At 43.6% G+C, this 23,937-nt stretch overlaps 1 protein-coding gene across 4 annotated transcripts in view; it reads left to right on the top strand.

Moving 5' to 3' along the window:
• ASAH2 (N-acylsphingosine amidohydrolase 2) overlaps positions 1 to 23,937 on the top strand; it is a 100,435-nt gene that overhangs the window by 27,508 nt on the left and 48,990 nt on the right. For all 4 annotated transcript variants that reach the window (XM_045439420.1, XM_045439419.1, XM_045439422.1 and 1 more), the window contains exons 2-5: positions 10,589 to 10,707; positions 13,396 to 13,527; positions 16,205 to 16,410; positions 18,048 to 18,197. In XM_045439420.1, the coding sequence (XP_045295376.1) occupies positions 13,401 to 13,527; positions 16,205 to 16,410; positions 18,048 to 18,197 (483 nt within the window). In that variant the 5' untranslated portion in view covers positions 10,589 to 10,707; positions 13,396 to 13,400. The remainder of the gene's footprint in view (positions 1 to 10,588; positions 10,708 to 13,395; positions 13,528 to 16,204; positions 16,411 to 18,047; positions 18,198 to 23,937) is intronic.

The following is a 23,937-nucleotide window of genomic DNA, read 5'->3' as shown; positions in this document are numbered from 1 at the left end:
TGTTGAGGATTTTTGTATCTGTGTTCATCAGAGATATTGGCCTGTAGTTCTCTTTTATTGTGATGTATTTATCTGGTTTTGGTATCAGGGTAATGCTGGCTTCATAGAATGAGTTTGGAAGTTTTCTTTCCTTTTCTGTTTTTTGGAATAGTTTGAGAAGAATCGGTATTAAGTCTTCTTTAAATGTTTGGTTAGAATTTGCATGTGAAGCCATCTGATCCTAGACTTTTGTTCGTTGGGAGTTTTTTGATTACTGATTCAATTCCATTGCTGGTAATTAGTCTGTTTGAATTTTCTATTTCTTCCTGCTTCTGTTTTGGTAGATTATATGTTTCTAGAAACTTATCCATTTCTTCCAGTTATCCAATTTGTTGGCACATAATTTTTCATAATATTCTCTTATAATCCTTTGTGTTTCTGTGGTGTCAGTTGTTATTTCTCCTCTTTCATTTGTGATTTTGTTTATTTGGGTTCTCTTTCTCTCTTCTTCTTCTTTTTTTTTTTTTTATGAGTTTGGTTAGAAGTTTATTAATTTTATAGATTTTTTCAAAGAACCAATTCTTGGTTTCATTGATTGTTGTATTGACATTTTAGTTCCTGTATCATTTATTTTTACTCTTATCTTTATTATTTCCTTCCTTTTGTGGGTTTGGGGTTTCCTTTGTTCTTTTTTTTTTTTCTAGCTCTTCTAGGTGTAATGTTAGGTTGTTTATTTGAGATTTTTCTTGCTTCTTGAGATTGGCCTGTATTGCTGTCAATTTCCCTATTAGAACCATTTTTGCTACATCTCAAAGATTTTGGAATGTTGTGTTTGCAATAGCATTGTTTCCATGTAATTTTGTATTTCTTTGATTTTTTGGTTGACCCATTCATTGTTTAGTGCCATGTTATTTACCCTCTGTGTATTTGTGGTCCTTCCAGATTTCTTCTTGTGATTGATTTCCAGGTTCATAGCATTGTGGTCAGAAAAAATTCATGGTATTATTTCGATCTTTTTTAATTTGTCAAGACTTGTTTTGTGGCCTAATATATGATCTGTTCTGGAGAATTTTCTGTGTGAACTTGAAAGGAATGTGTATTCTGCTGTCTTAAGATGGAATGTTCTGAATATATCTGTTAAATCCCTCTGTTCCAGTGAGTCTGTCCTTCAAAGTCACTATTTCCTTGTGGATTTTTTTTTTTTTTGGATAATATATTCATTGATATAAGTGGGGTGTTAACTTCCCCTACTATTATTGTATTATTATTCATTATTTCCTTTATGTTTGTTATTAACTGTTCATGTATTTGGGTGCTCCCAGTTTGGGTATATAAATACCTATAATTGTTATATCTTCTTGTTGGATTGTCCAATTAAAATTACATAGTGTCCTTCTTTGTCTCTTGTTACAGTCTTTGTTTTAAAGCCTATTTTGTCCAATGTAAATGTTGCCACTCCAGCTTTCTTTTGATATCCATTCACATGATAAATATTCTCCAACCCCTCACTTTCAATCTGCAGATGTCTTTAGGTCTGAAATGAATCTCTTGTAGGCAGCATATAGGTGAGTCTTGGTTTTTTTTTTTTAATCCATTCTGTCACTCTGTGTTTTTTTTTAATATTAAAACATTTTTTTTAAATGTTTTTATTTATTTTTGAGTGAGAGAGACAGAGCATGAATAGGGGAGGGGCAGAGATGGAGGAAGACACAGAATCGGAAGCGGGATCCAGGCTTCGAGCCGTCAGCACAGAGCCCAATGCCAGACTTGAACTCACGAATCGGGAGACCATGACCCGAGCCGAAGTTGGCGCTTAACCAGGCACCCCTATCCTATGTCTTTTGATTGGAGATTTTAGTCCGTTTATATTCAAAGTAATTATTGATAGACATGAATTTATTACCATTTTGTTACTTGTTTTTCTATAGTTGTTTCTATAGTTGATTCTATAGTTTTTCTCTGATCCTTCTCAGTTTCTTTCAGGGTTTGTTGGCTTTCTTTAGTAATGTATTTTGGTTTCTTTATCTATTCTTTGCATATTGTTAGTACTTTTTGACTTGTGATTACCATTAGGTTTATATATAACATTTGCACAGAGCAGTCTATGTTAAGTCAATGGTCATTTAAGTTTGAACCCATTCTTTACTCCTGTCCTCTTCATGATTTAGGTATATGGTGTTATATTTTGCTTCCTTTTATTTTATGTATTCCTTGTCTAAATTTTACAGAAATACTTATTTTTACTCTTCTCTTTTTTTACTTTTCATACCTTCACTTACATTCTTTCCTTTCCATTTAATGAGTCCTCTGTAATATTTCTCAAAGGGATGGTTTAGTGGTCGTGAACCTTAGTTTTTGTTTGTCTGAGAAACATTTTTTTTTAGGAACTCTTTATCTCTTCTATTCTGAATGATTGCCTTGCTGGATAGAGTATTCTCGGCTGCCCATTTTTCCTTTACAGCACTTTGAATATATCCTGCCACTCCCTTCTGGCCTGCAAAGCGCTAAGAAATCTGCTGATAAAATTGTGAGAGTTCTCTTGTATGTAACTGTCTTCTTTTCTCTCGCTGCTTTTAAAGTCTTTTCTTTATCATTTTTGCCATCTTAATTACCCTGTGTCTTGGGTTGATTTTTTTTGGTGGGGGGGGGGATCTCTGTGTTTCCTGGATCTAGATATCGATTTCCTTCTCCAGATTAGGGAAGTTTTCAGCCATTATTTCTTCAAATTAGTTTTCTTCCCTCCTTTGTCTTCTTCTTCTGGGATCCCTAGAATATGGACAATGTGGTGTTTTTTTTCCACAGGTACACCGTGTGGACAGGAGATGCTAAGCATCTGAGATTTATGTAGAGGGAATGAATTACATCAAAAGATGTTGTCACTTTGTCCCTGAAATGACGATAAATGTAACGGCAGCCTGCTTTCCCCTGATCCGGCTTCATCGTCATGTATGGCAAACAGGTCAAATTTGTCACTGCCAAACGCAATAAATTCACACCCTGGTTTTGGAAAAAGATAAATCATCAGAGAATAATTTCCAAATACTCTGCAAAGGTTGTATAGCCCCACATTGTTTTTCTAAGTGTAGTAAAATAGGGACAATTTCAATTCCTATCTTATCTAAATTTCAAACCCTCTGGATGTTTTGAAAATAGCAAAGGACTCCTCTTCTTCCCAAGGCTGCGTGTGTCAAACTAATGGGGAGATCCTTTGAACCACCCGTGAAGAATATGCTGAGAAAATAACTGTACTCTAAGGCTTAAACACGCAGAACCTACCATTGTTGGACATTTCCATTCAGCCTAATTAACATAAGAACTCGTTCACATCAGGCTACTGAATTAACAAAGAACTTACCAAAATGTGTGTCTACGTGAACCTTTCAGCTAGGTAGGTTTCTGTCAGCCTCCATTTTTCTAATAAGGAAAACAAAAGGGAGGGACTAAGGTCAGTGCACAAAAAGCCTCAATCTTCAGATTCCAAATTCCAGTCCTTCCCATATAGTGGATCTTTTGCCTTTATCTTTTGCCCTTTGTATTGAAGACACCACTGCAGTAAATTTGGGGAGACGAATCCTGCAGCCCCAAGGAGGGAGAGGTTATCTACCTTTTCCTGTGAGAAAAGCAGGACTGTCGATATTGCTGGAACCAAGGACATGCGAACCCCTTGGGGACGAGAGCCATGGTGCACCCTGTACCATAGCATCTTCCCCTTGTGCTCGGCCACTGTGTTCAGAGCTGGGACCTCCCTCATGGAAGGAACCTGGGCTTCCCATTGTAGTGAAATATATCTATTAGTCTCCTTCTCAAGCTCAACACATGACAGGTGCAGAAGGGGTTTACTAAGAAGCAGCCTCTCCAGGGGTGCCTGGGTGGCTCAGTCAGCTAAGCGTGTGACTGCAGCTTAGGTCACGATCTCACGGTTCATGAGTTTGAGCCCCACGTCGGGCTCTGTGCTGACAGCTCAGAGCCTGGAGCCTGCTTCTGATCCTGTGTCCCCCCTCTCTCTCTGTCCTTCACCCACTTTCACTCTGTCTCTCTCTCAAAAATAAACATTAAAAAAATAATTAAACAAAACAAAAAAGAAGCAGTCTCTCTGGCTTGGAACAGAAGGAGCCTCCCTTCTGTTGCTTAAGGTTTAAGGTCAAGATTCAACTGAGGCATATGGAAAGGTAAATCTATAAATAGTCAACTGATAATGGGACCGCTTTGGGGTTCAAAGGTATTTTTCAATTTCCTTTGCAAAACCTATGAAGTGGTAAGATACCACCATGGCAGCCCTGTGTACTTAAAACTAATTTTTTTTCTGATCTAATGAAGAATTCATTATGTCAGACTACTCATCACTTTGAACTTTAAAAATGTTCCCAGAGGCAGCTTGGCATACACAGTGTTCAATGATTGGAATGCATATATTCTCCAGAGGGAGGTATGGTGCTCACTTTTGTGAGATTTAGCTTGGGCACGTTCTTAGCTGGAGGTAACAGAATCTACTCCAGAGGAAAAATATTTATTAGGGGTTAGAGATAACTTGCCAAATCTTGGCGAAGGCTCAAGGCAGAGAATTGGGGTTGAGCTTCCTGCAAAAACTCTCCAACTTAAATATAGACCTGAGCTGCTAAGGGATGAGCTGCTTTGGTCGTGGTCATGGAATAAGGAAGTGGCTGAAGCCACCACACTGCCAGCTCAAAGTCAGGCTGCCATGATCCAAACCAGGAAAGCAGGTGTCCAATACAGAGCCCCTCTCCTCAAGTGGCTCAGTGCTGAATCAGAGTCTCGCATGAGTGCATCTGAAAGGCAGAAATGAACCTGCATCTGGAACCCAGGGCAAATGAGTGTCTGGTGTTGGCATGCCAGCTGGGTTGAGTGAAGCCCTCTGCGATGCCTGCCACAGTGCTTCACCCCATTTCTCTTCTCTCCACTGGCATATTAAAGAGCAAAGCTTATTTCCCATCCATCTAGCCTCCTACCTGTCCTTATCTATGACTCATCCATCCATCCATCCATCTGTCCAACCATCCAACCATCCATCCATCCGTCCATCCATCCATCCATCCATCCATCTGTCCAACCATCCATGCATCCATCCATCCAACCATCTGATTTTTGCACTTCCATTATTATTATTATTATTATTATTGTATTTTTAAAAATCTGTTTCAGGGATGTATGGGTGGCCCAGTTGGTTAAGCGTCTGACTCTTGACTTCAGCTCAGGTTGTGATCTCATGTTTCATGGGTTAGAGCCCCGTGTTGGGCTCTGCATTGACAGTGTGGAGTCTGTTTGGGATTCTCTCTCTCTCTCTCTCTCTGCCTCTCCCCCCACTCACTCTCTTTCTCTCTCAAAAATAAATAAACTCTAAAAATCTGTTTCAGAATGGGTCTAAAAGATAAGGACTGTTTACAAAGGTATGACTACAATACCATTATCACAGTAACATTTTTAATAATAATCCCCTAATATCATCAAATATCTAGTCAGTGTTCAAATCTTCCCAATTGTCTCATCGTTTTCAAAGCCAGTTTGTTTGAAGTGGGTTCTAAATGATGAGGGTTTGGGTCTTACAGTGTAAGTTGGTGGGCATGTCTCTTCAGCCTCTTTTCATCCACAATTTCTTCTCCTTTGCTCCCCTCCCCTCCCCTGCCTTGGCCGCTCTCCTCCCCTGCCCTTCTGCTTCCCAGCCTCTCTCTCTTTCTCTCCACTTCCAATTTCTTTGTTCAAGAAACTGGGTCATTTGCCCTACAATCTTTTGCCATCTGGATTGTGCTTACTGTATCCCCACATTGTCCTCTGATAGTTGTTTGTCTTTCATATTTTCTACAAACAGACCCTCAGATCTAGAGGTGCATCCAGTTTAGGGTTACTTTTTGGTAAGAGTATTTGAGAAGTGAGGGTGCATGCATCGCTCAGAGGCTTGCGATAGTCGTTTGTCTCTCTCTTTGGTGACTTAAATCAGCATCCAGTTGGCGATCGTTGCCTGGTTCCATCCTTTCACTAGGGGTCTGCAAAGCATTTAGATTCTTGGTGTGTCATTCCTTCCTCGTTCATTGGCTCGGATTCTTCAAGTGTGAGAAACTCTCTCATCAACGATTTGGCTTTCCCAAGATACCTCTATATAGGAAGAGCAGAGTACATTCTTGATTTCTAGACCTCCCTCCCTTTTTCCTTCCCAGTTTTCAGAAAAACAAATTGGAATTCATTATTTTATTTTGTTAAAAAAATTTTTTTTAACATTTATTTATTTTTGAGAGACAGAGCACGAGCAGGGGAGGGGCAGAGAGCGAGGGAGGCAGAGAATCCGAAGCAGGCTCCAGGTTCTGAGCTGTCAGCACAGAGCCCGACGTGGGGCTTGAACTCACGAACCAGGAGATCATGACCTGAGCCGAAGTTGGATGCTCAACCGACTGAGCCACACAGGTGACCCTGGAATTTGTTATTTTAAATGCAGCATCTTTTAAAGGTAGTCAATGAGGTTTGGGTTTTTTGTTAAGCATCATTATGACATCATGGATCTAAGCAAATTTGATTTGCTTCAATCTTCTGCAATTATCTTTTTAAAAAATTGATGTCCAGATTGATGCATTTGAGAGCGAACCTCTAGTTCTTTTTGACACAATTCTGATCGTCTTGCTCATCATCTTGACTTCCTTGACTTCCTTGATTCCTTGACTTCCTTGATGGTCTTGTTGTGACATCTGTTTAACTATCTCTGTGAGGGAAGGGACACATATATGACCTGAGCCAGGCCAGTCAGATGCTGTCTCTCAGGAACTGAGCCCTGAACAGACCTAGGAATGAAAATGTGTTGCAGGTTTCATTTGTGTGTTTCTTGCCCCAGACCTAGAACCAGCCATTTCTTCAAGGATCGCTTGTTTTTTGTTTTTGTTTTCATCTTGTTTTGTTTTATTTGTTTTGTTTTGTCTTAAGCAAGAAACGGTATTTAGAGACCACAATCTGGATGCTCTATGAAATAACATATGTTTTCAAGAAGTAATTTATTCTTCAATTATCCCAAGAATCAAAGGATGGAAAAGGATGAGATGATTAGCATGGGGCATATCCTTGCAAAGAGGGTTTATTTAAAGGCCATCCAGACAGAAATAAAAAGGAAGTACACATTACAATATTTGCAGTGATTTTTATCTTCCCCTCACCCCCAGGGGGTCTGGCTGGTTTTTTGGGTGCTTCAAGTCCCCTCGGCCCAACATGGCTCCTACCCTGGCCCTGCCATGGTGCTTGGCATCTTCTCGATTATTCTCACCCCTCCATGTTTAGAGATGGGTCTTCAAATGTCATCTGGGAGAAATGATACATGATGTAACACCCTGGTTACAATGATCTTACTGGACTAGACTGTGGGTCACCTCCTAAATCTCGGTGTGAATGAGCACAGCAGGGCTCCTTTCCTTGGGGAGGGAGGTGATGGGAGAGGACCGGCCGGGATGGTGGGTGCAGCCTGGAGGCCCTCCCACTGCAAGGGAGAAGGGAATCTGATGGCAGGTCACTAGGAGGTGTCCGTTGTTTTTACCTGCCTTGATTTCATTTTGGAGATCTATCCTTCCCTCTTTGGGAATGGTCTTGTTGTGACATCTGTTTAACTATCTCTGTGAGGGAAGGGACACGTATATGACCTGAGCCAGGCCAGTCAGATGCTGTGTCTCAGGAACTGAGCCCTGAACAGAGCAACGTACAGACCTAGACAGCCGGAGTGCGTCCATCTCGATGGCGAGGCTCTGGTTTTGTTTTTTTTGCTGGTTGGTTTTTGTGCCGTAACCATCTTTATTATCTAGATTGATTTTGACTTTAGCTCCTACAGTATTGGGATAAATTCTGCATTTAAACATCAGGAAAAGAAGAAGAGAGACAGGCGAAGATGGAGCAGAAATGTGGTTCTGTGGGGAGCCACCCCCGATGCCCCAGACCTCAGGACAGGGGCTGTGCTCAGTCCATTGCTTGTCTATTTGTTTTTCATTTCTTTTCTTTTTTCTTTTATTTAAATCCCAGTTAGTTACCATATAGTATAGTAATGATTTCAGGAACAGAATGTAGTGATTCATCACTTACATACAACACCCAGGGCTCATCTCAACAAGTGCCCTCCTCAATGCCCATCACCCATCTAGCCCATCCACCACCAACACCCCTCCAGCAACCCTCAGTTTGTTCTCTGTATTTCAGAATCTCTTATGACTTGTCCCCTCTCTGTTTTTATCTTATTTTTCCTTCCCTTTTCCTATGTTCATCTGTTTTGTTTCTTAAATTCCACATATGAGTGAAATCATATGATATTTGTCTTTCTCTGACTGACCAATTTCGCTTAGCATAATACCTTCCAGTTCCATCCACGTAGTTGCAAATGGCAAGATGTCATTATTTTTGATTGCCGAGTAATACTCTATTGTATATATATACACCACATTTTCTTTTTTTTTTTTTTTTAACATTTATTTATTTTTGAGACAGAGAGAGACAGAGCATGAACGGGGGAGGGGCAGAGAGAGAGGGAGACACAGAATCGGAAGCAGGCTCCAGGCTCTGAGCCATCAGCCCAGAGCCTGACGCGGGGCTCGAACTCACCGACCACAAGATCGTGACCTGAGCTGAAGTCGGACCCCTAACCGACTGAGCCACCCAGGCGCCCCCACATTTTCTTTATCCATTCATCCATCGTTGGACATTTGGGCTCTTTCCATACTTTGGCTATTGTGGATAGTGCTGCCATAAACATGGGGGCGCACGTGTCCCTTCGAAACAGCATACCTGTATCCCATGGATAAATGCCTAGTAGTGCAATTGCTGGGTCGTAGGGTAGTTCTATTTTTAGTTTTTTGAGGACCCTCCACACTGTTCTCCACAGCGGCTGCACCAGTCGGCATTCCCACGATGGCGACGCTCTGTAAAGATTGTTCAGGATGTCCTGCCACCTGGATCTGCCCTGATCTCTGGCTTTCCAGAGCCTGTGTCTTCACCTGATTTTCTGCCTTTGAGTGGATTTATTTCTCTCCCCTTCCTCCGCTGCTTAAGTTAGCTAGATTTGCCCTCTGCTGCTTGGCACCAAGAATTCTAACACAAATGCATGAAAGGAACCCTCATTTACTACCATAATCTAACCCGTGCCCCACTATAGCAGAGAGCTAGCTGAGTGACATTATGAAATGCCCTGTTGGAAGGCCCTTAGATCTTGAATATTTCCTTTGGAATGTCGGGGGCTGGTCTCTCTTGACCCTGCAAGGAATTCAGTGGCCTATGTGTTCTTCCAACTGCTTCCTGGACAGCTGGGATCTAGCAGGGAAAAAAGGAAATAGGGGTTTCTCTATTCCTTCCTCTCTTTGTCTCTCGTGGGCCATTGTTTACCTTCATGCTGCTCTATAGTATACCTGCTTCAAGAGGAGGGTTTTCCCCAATATAAAAATGTGCATGGCCCTTACAGACAATACCAAGAATCGAAAAGATGAAAACAAAACTCATAGTCTTATCACTAGATAATTACTTCTTAACATTTCGCTGTGATTTCTTACAGTCTTCGCTACCACAAATAGATAAATAATGTTTGAAAAACAGGATTACAGGGGTGCCTGGGCAGCTCAGTCGGTTGGAGCATCCGACTTCGGGTCAAGTCACGATTTCACAGCTAGTGAGTTCGAGCCCCGCATCAGGCTCTGGGCTGACAGCTCAGAGCCTGGAGCCTGCTTTGGATTCCGTGTCTCTCTCTCTCTCTCTCTGCCCCTCCCCTGCTCATGCTCTGTCTCTCTCTCTTTCTCAAAAATAAACAATAAACCATTAAAAACAGTTTATAAAAAAAATTAAAAATTAAAATGAACAAAACAGGATTATAATGTCTTATAAATTTAAAATAATACAGTAACTTTTTCCAAGTCATTAAATTATTTACTTCTATATCATTGGTAATGGTTGCACATTATTCACATGGGCATTGTATGTCCATTATTTACATTCTTAGTTCATTTAAAGCCTCATTCTTTTCTTTTTACGTTTATTTATTTATTTTGAGAGAGACAGAGCAGCAGAGGAAAGGCAGAGAGAGAGAGAGAGAGACAGAGAGAGAGAGAGGGAATCCCAAGCAGGTTTCACACCCTCAGTGCGGAGCCCAATGCAGGACTCGAACTCATGAATTGTGAGATCATGACCTGAGCTGGAATCAGGAGTTGGACACTTAACTGACTGATCCACCCAGGCACCTCTAAAACCTCATTCTTTTTGTATACAAGAGTCTAAAACTTTTCTCTTCTGAGATCAGTGTAAACGCTGCCCAATGGACCCATGGCCCACACTAATGTCCAGCATGCATCATCATTCCCTCCTTGTCTCTGGGTGAGTGACCAGTGGTAAGTAATGCAAGTGCTTTTTTTGGTGAGCCAGGCTGTAGACCTCGCACAGAACTTGTACTGGAGAGGTGTGTAAGGGCTGAAATCAGTGACCTTCAGTCCTCCGGATCCTTTGCAACTTCTATCTCAGTATCAGATTGTCCCAGGGGAGGCAGATAAGGCTCTTGTTATCAATACCCTTTAATCTCATCCTGCACCAAGCCCACAAAGGTATGCTAATGAGAACCCTAACTCTCCTGGGCATGACTGGGAACCTCTTTCTTCAGTATGTTTCAGAACGTGCTGAGAACTCTGGGCTGAGCAACGTGCAAGGGGAAAGGAACGAGATTCTGGACTGTCATTTGCTTTGCTGGGATGTGGAATTTCTTTTGACGGGTTGAATCAGGTAAGAAAGTTCTGTTTTCTTGGAGGGAGAGAGAGGGATCTTGAATCATCCCCTTGTCTTAGAGATCTTGATGAAATCCTAAAAGCTCTGCTCCATTTCCTTAGCTTTGGGAAACCCATTTTGCCAAGTCATTACCTTTTCCTTCCACAGTCTTGTAAAACAGAGACCTCAACATGGTAAAGATGTGCCAAGGGGCTCACTGTTGTCATAAAGCCTCATCACCGAGCTTGCAGAATTGCACTGGATCAAGTGAGAACCAGTGGGAAATGCCAAATCTTTTAAGTTACAACCACTGGCTCAGCTCTCCGTGGTCCATTTGCATTCTGAAGGCAGACGAGGCATTTGCTTTCTTTCACATTTGCCCTCAGATTTGGGGTCATCAAGGAAAAATAAATAGTGCTCACTGGTTAAAAAAGAACGTTAAAAGTTGGCATTAATTCTGGCAACAGGGTGGTGAGACCCAGGGAGGTACATCATTGAAATCCGAGTAGGCGGTGCAAACTTTAGTGTTAAATCAAGTGCCATTGTGGACTTGTGTAAAAGGCTGGTGGTGGTGATCACTTCAGCCCAATAAAACAAGCAAAAAAGAAAAAAGTATTCTTTTGAACCATGTCTACTTGTTGCACAGGCTCCTAGCACGTGGCCATGTTTACATCTGCAGCGTGCGTGTAGACACTCGCATTGGGAGATCCCCCTGTCGGTCAGCCATGTTTAGTTACCCTGTCGGTCCTGCAATCCCAGCCGGCAGGAAGCCTAATGAAACCAAAGCTTTGAGAAAGAACTGGGTATACTGGGCTTGAGGTTGGCCACTGAAACAGTACCTAAGGACCAGTAAACTTATTTGGATCATCAGAGTTTCAGAGGCACATTTTAGAGGTGTCTCCTGACTCCTGGGGACTGGCCAGTGAATGTTGGGACCAAGATCAGAACTCATTTGTGTTGCCCTACATTTGAAATTGTCCCTAACGGTGGGGGTGAAGGTGATGACAGTGGTGATAAGTGGTTGAGGAAAGCCTGCTAATAACCAAGAGATTTGGGAAGATGTTCAAGGCTCTTTGTCCACTTCCAGTTCAGCCCTACTTCTGAAGTATTTGATGTTAGACTGATTTTTAAACTCTAGTCTAGGGATTGCTCAATAAAATAACTACAAAGACCAGGTAGTAACTTAGATGGAAAAGATCCACTGGGAAGAGGTTGTGGTAGGCTGGAGAAGGCATGCTGTATCTATCTAAAGGTCACAGTAACTACTCGGTTTTACCAAGCTTCTGGCTCAGTGTTACCATGGTTTATGAAACGTGAGAGAAAACCTGAAGATTTATATTTGTAACTGTGGACTCTGTTCCAGATGGACTGTAAGCTCCTCTGTCTTGTCAACTAAATCAAACTGAAACAGAAAATTGGGGCGTGCTAAGCCCACCCATTTGTTGCCAATTTACAACTCTTGGGGGGTAATAGCATCTTAATATGGCTGCATATTACCCATTGTGGGAGCAAGTCCTGGACTCTAATCCCGTCTCATTGCTCAGGCTTCCTGAAGTATGGGTTAAGAAAACGGGTTCCAAAGTTTGTATGTGTGATTCCAATAATTTTTTAACACTAGCTTCATATAAATTCCCCTTGAGGACAGTGAGGAGCAGAGTCTTTGCTATTTTGGGACCTAATGATAAATGCAAACACTATAAACACCTATTGCAGTCTGTGGGACGAACGAATTATTGCTGCACCATCTCCTTTTTATAAGAACTCTATAAGATGGGTACTAAAATTATCGTCATCACCACATCCTTATTTACAGACAGAGAAACTGAGGCTCAGTGTTGGGGAGGATTCCCCAAGCTTGTCCAGTAAGTGGCAGAAATGAGCTTTGGACTCTGGAGTTAGAAGGCAGAATCCAATTTTTATCCACCATATTATACTTTCTCCCGCTACCTGATATGGACTTTTAGCTTCTATAGCCTTGCTGAGTAACAATGAATCCTACTCCTAAAATATCTTCGGGCATCTGTAAGGACATTTCCTGCTATGGTAGAACACAAGAGCATTATCTTTGTCCCCATCCTTCAACAGGTTTGCAAGATGTGTGAGATCCTTCTGATGACAGAGAGGGAGATTTTCCTGATGTCTGGTTTGAGACCAGAGATGGTCTTCCGTGTTGGTTTCTCATCAAGTAGGAATTGAAAGTTAGCAAATGGAGTTGCAAGGCCAAAGTTATGTGTTTCACCTCCTTGTAGACAAGGTAGTTTTCCCAAGGCCATGACCACAGGGGACAGCCCTAACTGCAGCCAGCCTTCTCACAAGAGCAATCAGCCCTGTTGACAGATGTGTTCCAACCTAGGCCCGTGTGCAGATGGCTTCATCACCATAAATGAAAGCTGTATGATACAGCCAAGGAATACAAATAGATTTTTAGCTTCATTGCCAATGCCAAATGATGGGTGGTTCTCTAGAACGAGCGCTGTTCTAGGAAGTGTTTGGAAACCACATCTGAGCTTATCAAAGAGTGCTGTAATTGCTTGGTCTTGTCTGCCATGGCCCCGGATGTGATAGGTATGCTCTGTACTTGTCCTCCCTGGTGTATAGTCCATTCTAGAAGAGCTAAGACATCTTAACCTTGGACAGCTCAAAGCGTATGTGTTGTAGTTTGTGGTTCTGCCATTTTCTGCCTCTTCCATTTCTGCTTTTCCTCAGGAGACATGGCCAAACACACCCTCTCCACATTAGAGGCATTCCTGATTTTCCTCCTTGTGATGATGACTGCTGTGACGGTAGCCCTCCTCAGCCTCTTGTTTATTACCAGTGGGACCATTGAAAATCATAAAGGCAAGTTGTCATGGGCTCCCTTGGATGCTCTTCCTAGCTTGTGGGAAATTTCTGGATGACTGGGGACACGAAGGCAAGGAACAGTGTCTGCTGATAATGCCAATAACAGGGCAGTTCAACTGGTATGTAAGCAGCCCGGGATGACCACCGAACCCGTCCATTAATTGTACTTTCTGCATTGACAGCAATTGTTATCAGGCTTACCTTTGCCCCCAAGTAGGCAGTTGACAGGCACTCTGCCATGGGCTTGTCTCACTTCTCTGCTGACCTAAGCCCAGTTCAGAACTCTTCAAGGCCCAGTAGTGAGAGCATCCCCGGCCTCCCTCCCCCCAAGCCTCTTCTCTTGCTCTTTGCCTTTTCTTGGGCATCATCTTCTCTTGGGGAAAAAAGCAGAATGAAAGACCCACTGAATATCGAGTAGTGCTGAGCTTTAGAGAAGGGGGCCTTGAACTCCAATTCTCATGAGGACCGGTCAAGTTCTGTAAAGGAGGTGGGGTGGGGAGGGGAGCCAGGGTGGGGGAGGTGAGATTCTGGTGAAGGGGGTATGCAGCCCCTCCTGAGTGTGAGCTGTTAGTTGAAATGGTGTCTCATGGATTCAGATCTCCAGAGTTTGCAGCAGAAGCTGGAAACTGGAGGATTTAGGCATCTCCTGATTTTTTTTTTTAATATTGGGAATGAATTTAGTTTTTGAAAACAATGCAGGCTACATTTGCGGGCAATATTGGGGCCCTGGGCATTTAATGGAGCCCTGCCTTTGTGGTGGGTTGCATACCTGGTAAATGAGTAGAAACGATGGGTGGGTGTTGAATGCTTTGACCGAAGTAAGGGGAGGGCTAGCTTTAGGCCAAACAGAGAAAGAGCCTGATTTTTTTCAGCCTAGTTTTCTCTCTTGTGGCCTCTTCTTCTTTCTGGTGTAGTGTCTACCATGAGCCTGCGCTTTGAACTCCCTGTAGACACAGAGGGACAGAAATCCTCTATGCCAGCAGTGTGCAGGGCAGGGGCATGGACTCCAAGAAAGGAAAGCATCCATAGGACTTATTCAGTTTTAGCTCTTAAAGTTAGAGAATCCAGAGGCTGAGACTCACGGAGGCGATCAACGATTATGGTCACTATTCTCATAGTAGGAGCGGCTGTTTATCATACGGTCGCTTTGTGTCAAGCACTATGGTCAGGAGTCTACATCCTTTTCCCACTTAATTCTCATGAATCTTCTATAAAGGTAGGTGCTAGTCTTAGTACCGTTTTCTGGATGTAGAACTTGAGACTCTGAGGTCATAAGGAAATTGCCCTTGGCCATTGGACCTGGTTTGGCTTTGGGTGGTACCCCATTCCTATGTTAGTATCAATAAGGCAAAAGTGACTGCCTCCTTCCTTGCAATACTTGATGTCTTGTGGAAAACATGGGCTTGGTGTTGAGAAAATGTGGATTCTAACTCCATGTTGAATATGGATGAAAGAGCATTAGATCCTTAGTTGGAGGATCTGGTGTCTACACCTGATTCATCCCGTGTTCTCCATGACATTGTGGTTACATCACTTCTCTGGGCTTCAGGATTCTTATATGTAAAGCAAAGGAGGTCAGACCAGATGATCTCTAGCTTCTCCTGAGCCCCTAAATTCTAGGATCCCAGGGACGTCAGCAGCCAATCTCTTCACCAAGTACTTTTCTGAGCACTAAGGCCTGTGACAGTGACCTCCGTTGCCTTGGCCACCCCGGCTGTTGTCTGGGGTGGAAACAAACAAACAACATGCATGTGTAAGATATCTCAATAGGTAAGTAGAACCAAAGCTATATTCTGGCCATTATTCGAAATTTTTGATATGTGTCAACATATCTATTGTTCAAAACAACCCTAGGAAGTTAGCGTATTAGGACTGCCTCTCTTTTCTAGATGAGAAACATTGAGGTAGAACAGGTAAGCGATTTCAGCTGGTATGTTCAGCTAGTATGTGGTAGAATCAGTTTTTAAACCCAGGTTGTTTGTTTCTGGTACCTGCTCTTGTAGTCTTTCTGCCATTCTGTTTCCCTTGATATTCACGTATGTGTGTGTGTGGACATATGTGTGTACAGGCATGTACATAGATGGTGATATGATTACAATAAGGTGCAACTATGTTGAACGTGCAGTGATCTCATCTGTATTCCAAATAGAAGGTTTGAGAAGGTTGTGGGTGCAGAGTAGAGACAACAGGGGGGCGGCCTCCTGCCAGGAGGGTTGAGCTGCCTCTGGGTGTGATGGAAATGAACCAACTTGAAGGGAGTCTTGGAGCTCGGTTGGTGGAACAGAGAGGAGTGGGGGTCTCCGGATGGAGAGAACCATGGAGACAAATCCCCAGAGGCTGGCCCCTGAGGAACCTGGTGCCTGCTTTGTGTGGCTAGAAAAGTCCATCAGGAGTGAGTGAAGGGCCATGAGTTTGACAAGGAACAGCTTGTGATGAGAAGCGCATGGACATTTGACACAGGCCTTGATTGTTAGGATGACACATCTCCAGCTTACCAGAAAGATCCTCCTTAGGGTTGTTGTATACAACAAGTTCCTGAGAGGTTTCTTTCTGTTTATTTTAAATATAAGACAGTATATAAAGATTTTTCCATGGGAACCTGAACCTCTGTATTCTAATTGATGCCCACAGATAAGTGGACTGAACTGTTGTTTCTTAAATGTTCTGCTTTTAGATTCAGGCTTTCCAGTCACCCAGAGCCCCCCAACCACGCCGGGCTCCACGGCCACTCAAGGCTCGACGCTCACACATGGCTCCACAGCCACCCAGGGACCTCCGGTGACCACCACCCCAGAGCCTCCTCTATTTCAGAACTTCAGTGGCTACCATATTGGTGTTGGGCGAGCTGACTGCACAGGACAAGTAGCAGATATCAGTTTGGTAGGCAAATCATGGGCTCCTCAAGGAGAATGAAGCACTTTTACCACTTGCACCCTACACTGATTCCTTATGATTACATCATTGTCTTCCTCCTCTTTCATTGACTTCACTGCTGTCTAACACTGTGAATATCATGCCATAGAGAGCAGAGGGGCCATGCGTTCAACCACAGTTCCTTTGTAAAGTCAGTTGGCCACTTTTTTATGAATGGAACTGCTGTCAAACTCTTGTACCACCAGGGACGGGCCGGTACCATAAGTGATGGAAGCAGGCCTCTCTGTGAGCTGATAAGAGTCTAGCGAACCCTCAAGGAAGTGGTAGGGATTATGGGACAACTAGAAAGTTCATGGCTGTAGCAATTGTTACCATGGAGGGCTGCCCTATCCTACAGTTTGTTCAAGAAAAGCTGGAAAATTTCTGAATTGAAGACCTGAGGATCTAAGTCTGTCTGTGGGGAAATACAGGCAACTCTAGTCAAAACTGGAAACCTAGTGTCGGCCAACACCATGCAAGCCAAGTGAAATGCTTCTGTGGGTCAGGTGTGGCCCATTGGCTGCTGGTCTGCAACCTCTTGGCTGTGATGGTGGATGTATTCACTCATATCAACCTTTTTCTAGGAAGCTAGAACGTGAAGTTGTCTGATGAGATTTTCTCCCTCCTACCAAATAACCCTTAGATTCTAGGAATTATTCCCTGATGTCTATTCTGAAAAGTGGCTCTGGAATGAGAACCCTGAATGAACATTCCTATGAGGGGTAAAGTGAGCGAGAGAGCATTCTGAAGACCAGGATATAACTTTACGGGTGGGTCTTATGACATGGTGTGAAGGGGGGGTGGGAGATAGGTGGATTTGGTCTGACTTGGCTGAGGAATGGTCACCAAGGTAAAATCCAGGGTGTGGTACCCTCAGAAAAAGATTATTGGGGTGCCTGGGTGGCTCAGTCAGTTCAATGTCTGACTCCTGGTTTCAGCTCAGGTCATGATCTCGTGGTTTGTGAGATCGAGCCCTGTGTGCTCTGTGATGACATGCAGAGCCTGCTTGGGATTCTCTCCCTGTATCTGTCTGCCCCTCCCCCACTTGTGCACACACTCTCTCTCTCTCTCTCTTTCTCTCAGAATAAATAAACTAAAAAATAAAGAGATTATTGAATCATAAAGAAACCATTTTCTTCGGAAAAAAAAAAAAAAAAAAAGAAAGAAAAGAACATCATACACCAAACAACCAAAGTGAGGGAACCTTCAGTCTTTAGACGCGCCTGGGTATATGGGATGATGGTAGGGGAACTATTTCCTTCTGTAATACCTCAGGCAGGAGAAGAGAACAGAAAACCCTGAAAGGTCTCCGGTGTGGTAACGGAATTCCCAAGCCATGCCAACCCCTTCCTTGCCCGTGGGCCTATGGATGGCTTCTGCCAAACAGATAACTACTTTGCCTTTGCATTTTTGTAACAGAAGAGTAAAGCTTCTCTTATGATGTTGGCTTTATTCTTGAAAACACATGTTATCATCTCAGTCAGAGCCACAGTGTCCTGTGGATTGTGTTTTTCTTTCCTACGTGGTCTCTTTTTGCATGGTTGTGCTTGGTTCTTGTGGCAGGGCAGTGAGGCAGAGGGGCCCTGACTTTCTCTTCCTTCTAGATGGGCTACAGCAAAACTGGCCAGAATGCACGGGGCATCCTCACCAGGCTGTACAGCCGTGCTTTCATCATGGCGGAACCAGACGGGTCCAATCGAGTGGCGTTTGTCAGCATCGACATAGGCATGGTATCCCAACGACTCAGGCTAGAGGTAAGTGATTGAGGTGACAAAAGAAATGACATGTGATTTAAAAGAGAAGTCTGTGGGTGACCTTGAAAGTAATAAAGCCCTCCTGGCTTCTCATCCAGTGAGATTCTACTGCCCTCCACGTTATTAAGTCTCGACAATCCAGCAGACAATTATCCCGCAAATAATTCCGGTCTGCGCCATCTTGGTCAAAACTTGCTTTCAATTCTGCTGATGACTCATTGTCATTATTAACGTTAATGTGTTTTGAAATTTTATTATGTTCTGGGTGATCTTCACATACATTCTCTTATTTAATCCTCCTAATTAGAATTCTGAGAGCGCCAACTAATCACTAACCCTTCCCTCGAGTTTTTATACGACTGAGAATAGATGCAAGGAGCCAAATGAGAATGAAAACGTGACACTGAAATGAGATTGGCCATAAATGTCTGAAGCTGGGTGAGAGGTAGATGGGGGTCTCATTATGCTCTTCAGATTATTTTTGTACGTGTTTGAAAATTTCCATAATAAAATTAAAAAAAAAATACAATGTTAGCGCTCTCACCCTTTAAGTGCTATTGTAGACTATGGCAGGCTCTTCTGTGATTTTTACCTGAATTGAGACCATGTCACCCCGCCGTGGGGAAGGTTGAGCTTAGCAGAAAGGTGCCTGTGGGTCCTGGGCAGGCAACAGTAAGATGCACAGAAGGAGAGGGAGACATAGGGTGATGGGCTTGGACTTTCATGTCTGCCTTTCTAAGCCAGATTCTTGGCCCAGACCCAGTTATATTTTCTGCATGGGATCGGGTCACAGAAAGAGAATGTGCTCCCTTAACGTTTGCTCACACCTTCACGAAGGTAAGGGAGATGAGGGTCTGGACTATCCAGGACAGTGACAATCAAATGCCCACTATTCGTTGTCATGTTCTATCAGCCTCATCTGTTAAACACTGTTACTCCTGCTGTGTGAAGGAGCCAGTGAGAGAGATGAGGGAGGCCCTCAAATATTTCTCCAGTGTCACTCTTTCTTGGGGAATGTGGTGGGATCCTCCCCCATCTATAGACGCTCAGGAAGCAAGATTACATGTTTTCCCCACTCCTACGCTTACAACAAAACTACGCAGTGGGTCTGTTGTTCTCTCCACTTTATGGATAAGGTAATAGAGTCTTAGAGAAGGCAAGTAGCTTTTTCAATTTCACACAGTCAGCAAGTGGGACAGCTGGGTTCTGAACATACAGATGCCTGATGTCAGATCCCATATTCTTAAAAGTGACATTATTCTATTATCTTGCAGGGAAAAATGCATTGACCACCTGCTTTTTGCGTGGCACTTTGCTGGCAATTTCAGAGGGTACATAGTCAAAGGAGTCATAATGCACGTTCCCTATGAGCTCACTGCCCAGTTGGGGATAGGAGGAAGGGAGTGTAATAGAAAAACACATGAACTATAGTTCACTGGAGTAAAGTTCAGTGGTGTGTAATCTACTGAATAACAAATAGCTCCAGAATATGGTGGTTTAAAACAATAAACATCATCTAGGGGATTCTGGGTGGCTCAGTTGGTTAAGCATCTGACTCCAGCTCAGGTCATGATCTCATGGTTTGTGAGTCTGAGCCCCACATTGGGCTCTCAGCTCTCAGCGTAGAGCCCCCTTTGGGTCCTCTGTCTCCCTTTCTCTCTGCCCCTCCCTCCTCCACTTGCATGCTCTGTCTCTCTCAAAAATAAATAAACATTAAAAATAATAATAGGGAAGGGAAACAAAAATAATATAAAAACAGGGAGGGGGACAAAACAGAAGAGACTCATAAACATGGAGAACAAACAGAGGGTTACTGGAGGGGGTGTGGGAGGGGGGATGGGCTAAATGGGGAAGGGGCGCTAAGGAATCTCCTCCTGAAATCATTGTTGCCCTCGATGCTAACTAATTTGGATGTAAATTTAGGAAAATAAAAAATAAAGCAAGTTAAAAAAATAATAAACATCATCTCATACATTGTGTTGATCAGGAAATCAGGACTGGCTTAACTAGGTGGTTCTGGCTTAAGATATCTTGAAATCAAGGTGTTGGCAAGGGCCACAGTCATTGGAAGGCCTGATTGAACCAATTCCAAGATGACTCACTTGTGTGGCTGCTGATAGAAGACCTCAGTTTCCCACTTTCCAGATCCTTGCGGCCCAGAACTGTTGCTTCCCCCAAAGTGAGTGACTCGAGAGAAGGAGAAGTGAAGAGGCCACAGTTGTGCTCAGGAGTTGAGCTTCCAGCATATTCTGTCCATTGGAAGCAAGGTACCAGGTACATTTCACACCCAGGGACAGGACAGCAGAACCTCCCTTCTTACAGGGAGGAGGAGAGAGGAACTTGTGGGCACACAGTGATTTAAAACCACCACAAGGGGAATCCGAAAATGGAACGTAGGGGAAAATTTCACAGTGGATGTGACATTTGAATGGACAAAATTTTAGTTTATTTTAATTCCAGTATAGTTAACGGTAGAGTTATATTTCGGGTGTACAATCATTCAACAATTACTGAGTGCTCATCAAGTCAAGTGAATTCTTAGTCCCCTTCACCTGTTTCACCCATCCCTTCTCTCGTAACCCTCTGTTCATTCTCTATAGCTAGGGTCTGTGGTTTGGTTTGTCTCTCTTCTTCCCTTTGTTCATTTGTTTTGTCTCTTAAATTCCACAGATGAGTGAGGTCATATGGTATCTATCTTCCTCTGACTGACTTCTCTTAGCCTAACACTCTCTAGATCCGTCTATGTTGGTGCAGATGGCAAGATTTCATTCTTTTTTTTTTTGAATATTGAAAAAAGTTTCTTTAATGTTTATCTCTGAGACGGAGACAGAGCACGAGCAGGGGAGGGGCAGAGAGAGAGGGAGACACAGAATCCAAAGCAGGCTCCAGGCTCCAAGCTGTCAGCACAGACCCCGACGTGGGGCTCAAACTCATCAACTGTGAGATCATGACCTGAGCCGAAGTCGGATGCTCAGCCGACTGAGCCACCCAGGTGCCCCAAGATTGCATTCTTTTGATGGCTGAGTAATATTCCATTGCATATGCATACCACATCTTTTTATCTGGATGGGAGGAATTTTAACTGGTTAACGTGGCAGAGGGAGGGATGTAGCCTCCTTTGCAGGCACAAGGCTTCCTGCTATTAGGACCCATGTAAGCACGTAATTAGAAATACACCTAGCAGGTATGTTGGTCATAATCGTAGAGGGTCTGGGATGCCGGTTTATTTTGACTTCTGTTAAGTGATGGGGCTTCTGCAAAAACTTTTGAGTGGAGGAGTAATGCAAACCCAATTTTGCTTCAGAATGATTAATCAGACAGCAGTGTTTGATGAAATAGACTGAGGCTGGAGGCCAGGACACAAATTGGCAGCTTTGCTAAGTTAATACGAAGGCTCTACTGGTGAGGATCTAGTTGGGAAAATGGTAATCACACTCGGTATTTCAAACAGAGGAGATTGAACACAGGGGAGTTTTACAACACGTTGGAAGGTTGCACAAACTGGAAAGGGAAGGGAAGCTCGTGGAAAGGATGTCAACTTTGCCTGGACATTTCCCCTGGACCGCGTGAGGCTCGCACAAAGGTCTTCAGTCAGTGCGGTGGCCGTGAGGCTACCTGGTAGTAAGAGGTCACCTTAAATGCAAATGAGGTTTGAGAATGAATAAAAATAAAAGCTAAAACTTGCCTAGTTCCCACGATGAGTCACGCCTGATGGCTCCACGTACATTAATGAATTCAATCCTCCAAACAACCGGAGGAGGCAGGTGCTATCATTATGTCATGTGACAGGTTGGGAAACAAACATGAGCTGCAGGGGATCAGGGAACTTGTCTGCGGAGCTGGGTGGACGCACAGGCATCTTGGTGCCAGTGCCCACACTTGTTACCATGACGCTTACCACTCTTCTCAAGGGTCGGAGATGGTTCTCATGGGGAGGTGGTGGGGTCATGAGAAGAAATGGGAGAGTCAGGGGTAGACTTTGGGGGTGGAGTGGGGAGGGGAGAGGGGATTAATGTGTTGGACTGCAGAGGCTGTGAAGTCAACAGTCCACCATTTCGCCATCCCTTCCTATTTTTACTTTCCCCGTGTAATCTGAGACCCGATGGGAAGGCCTTTAAATGAACCCACTCTGTTATCCCAGGCTAACCCAAGGGAAAGTGTGAGGAATAAATGTAGCTCAACAATTGCCTTCCCGCTTCCTTATAATACCTGGTTTTAGGCAGGTTCTCAGCCTCAGCTTTGAGGATTGATGACATTTCCAGCATGCAATGAAGGTTCTGGAAGATCCCTGAGCAGTGAGACAGGGCAGAACAGAGGGGCTTTCCGGGTCTTTCTGCGGCAGGTTCCCAGGTGTGTCAGTAATAGGAAACTGAATGGAAACTGAACACAGAGGTGAGCTGTAGACCTTAAGGTAACTTCTTCATTCTGTTGAAACACCCCTCCTCTCATGAAGTAGGTAACATGCTATTTACCATGGCTGCTGGCAGACGTTGTTACTAGATGATTGAGTTTTTCTTTTCTTTTTCTTGAAGCTCCGTGGTTCTGAATTCACATTGGAGCATATAGGTTAGGATAGAAGTTTTGGGAGATGTTTGTGGTCTTTCTCTTTTGTTTTAAAATTTGAGTGCCATAATTTTTCTTCCTTGTTTTTTAATGTTTATTTTTGAGAGGGAGAGAGAGAGACAGATGCAGAGACGGAGAGATAGAGATACAAAGCACGAGTGGGGGAGGGGCAGAAAGAGAGGGAGACACAGAATCTGAAGCAGGCTCCAGGCTCTGAGCTGTCGGCACAGAGCCCGATGTGGGGCTCAAACTCACGAACTGTGAGATCGTGACCTGAGCTGAAGTTGGACGCTTAACCGACCCAGCCACCCAGATGCCCCGTAATTTCTCTCTTGCTAAGAGCTCGATTCTTGTGTAAGCCCGAAGAACTACACTTGCTATAAAACCCTAACATTCTCTGGGAATAAAAATGGGATGGGGTTAGGAGAGCTTAAAGGTTGACCAGAAGTTCTTTCTCTTTGCTACCTTCCTGTCTTAGTTACAGAACTCTGAGCACATTAGCTTTTCACAGCAGCCTTTAGTTGAGCTTTCACGGTGCCCCTTTAGCGATGGGCTTCTCCTTCATGAGTGGAGTTATTACTGTTTTAGAAGAAGACATAGGGTGATGAAGAGTGTGGTCTGGATTTGGGTCACACAGGAGCAACATGGAGACTTACTGGGATGGAGAATGTAGGCTACTTGGTCAGAGGGTGTTGGTCTGGTCATGTCATAGTTCCTTTCACATTTGCCTGGCATCACAGGATTGTGTATATGGACGTGGTAACCTAGCAATCGGTGTGTGGGACACGGATTAGTTAATGAGGCAACACTGTTCATAAGATGTTCCTCATTCGATGACCACACAAGTAGAATGAGGGTGGGGTAGCTCTTCCCCTAAAATAGAAGAGATTGGTGGTTGTATTTACGCGGGCTAAGTATATAGCCTGTAAGTTGCATGCTTCCCAAGCGTGTTCTGGGACCATCTTGCACCAGCTCATGAGGGCTGGCTGTTAAATATTCAAGAGCTTGGGGGGGGGGTCTCGTTGTTAAATTTTGGAAGCTTGAAATTGACTGGGGCAGGGAGTATTTACACCAGAGAAACTGACAAGCGATTCAAATGAGAGCTTTTCGTTTCCCGCTGTGTGACGGTTGATCAGCCTACCACTGCCTGTGCCACACGCAGAGTAGACAGCGTTGC

This window comes from Leopardus geoffroyi, chromosome D2 (genome assembly GCF_018350155.1).
Source record: "Leopardus geoffroyi isolate Oge1 chromosome D2, O.geoffroyi_Oge1_pat1.0, whole genome shotgun sequence".
In the NCBI taxonomy this organism is placed as follows: Eukaryota; Metazoa; Chordata; class Mammalia; order Carnivora; family Felidae; genus Leopardus; species Leopardus geoffroyi.
Note: the sequence above shows the minus strand (reverse complement) of the source record. Positions and strands in the feature narration are given on the sequence as shown.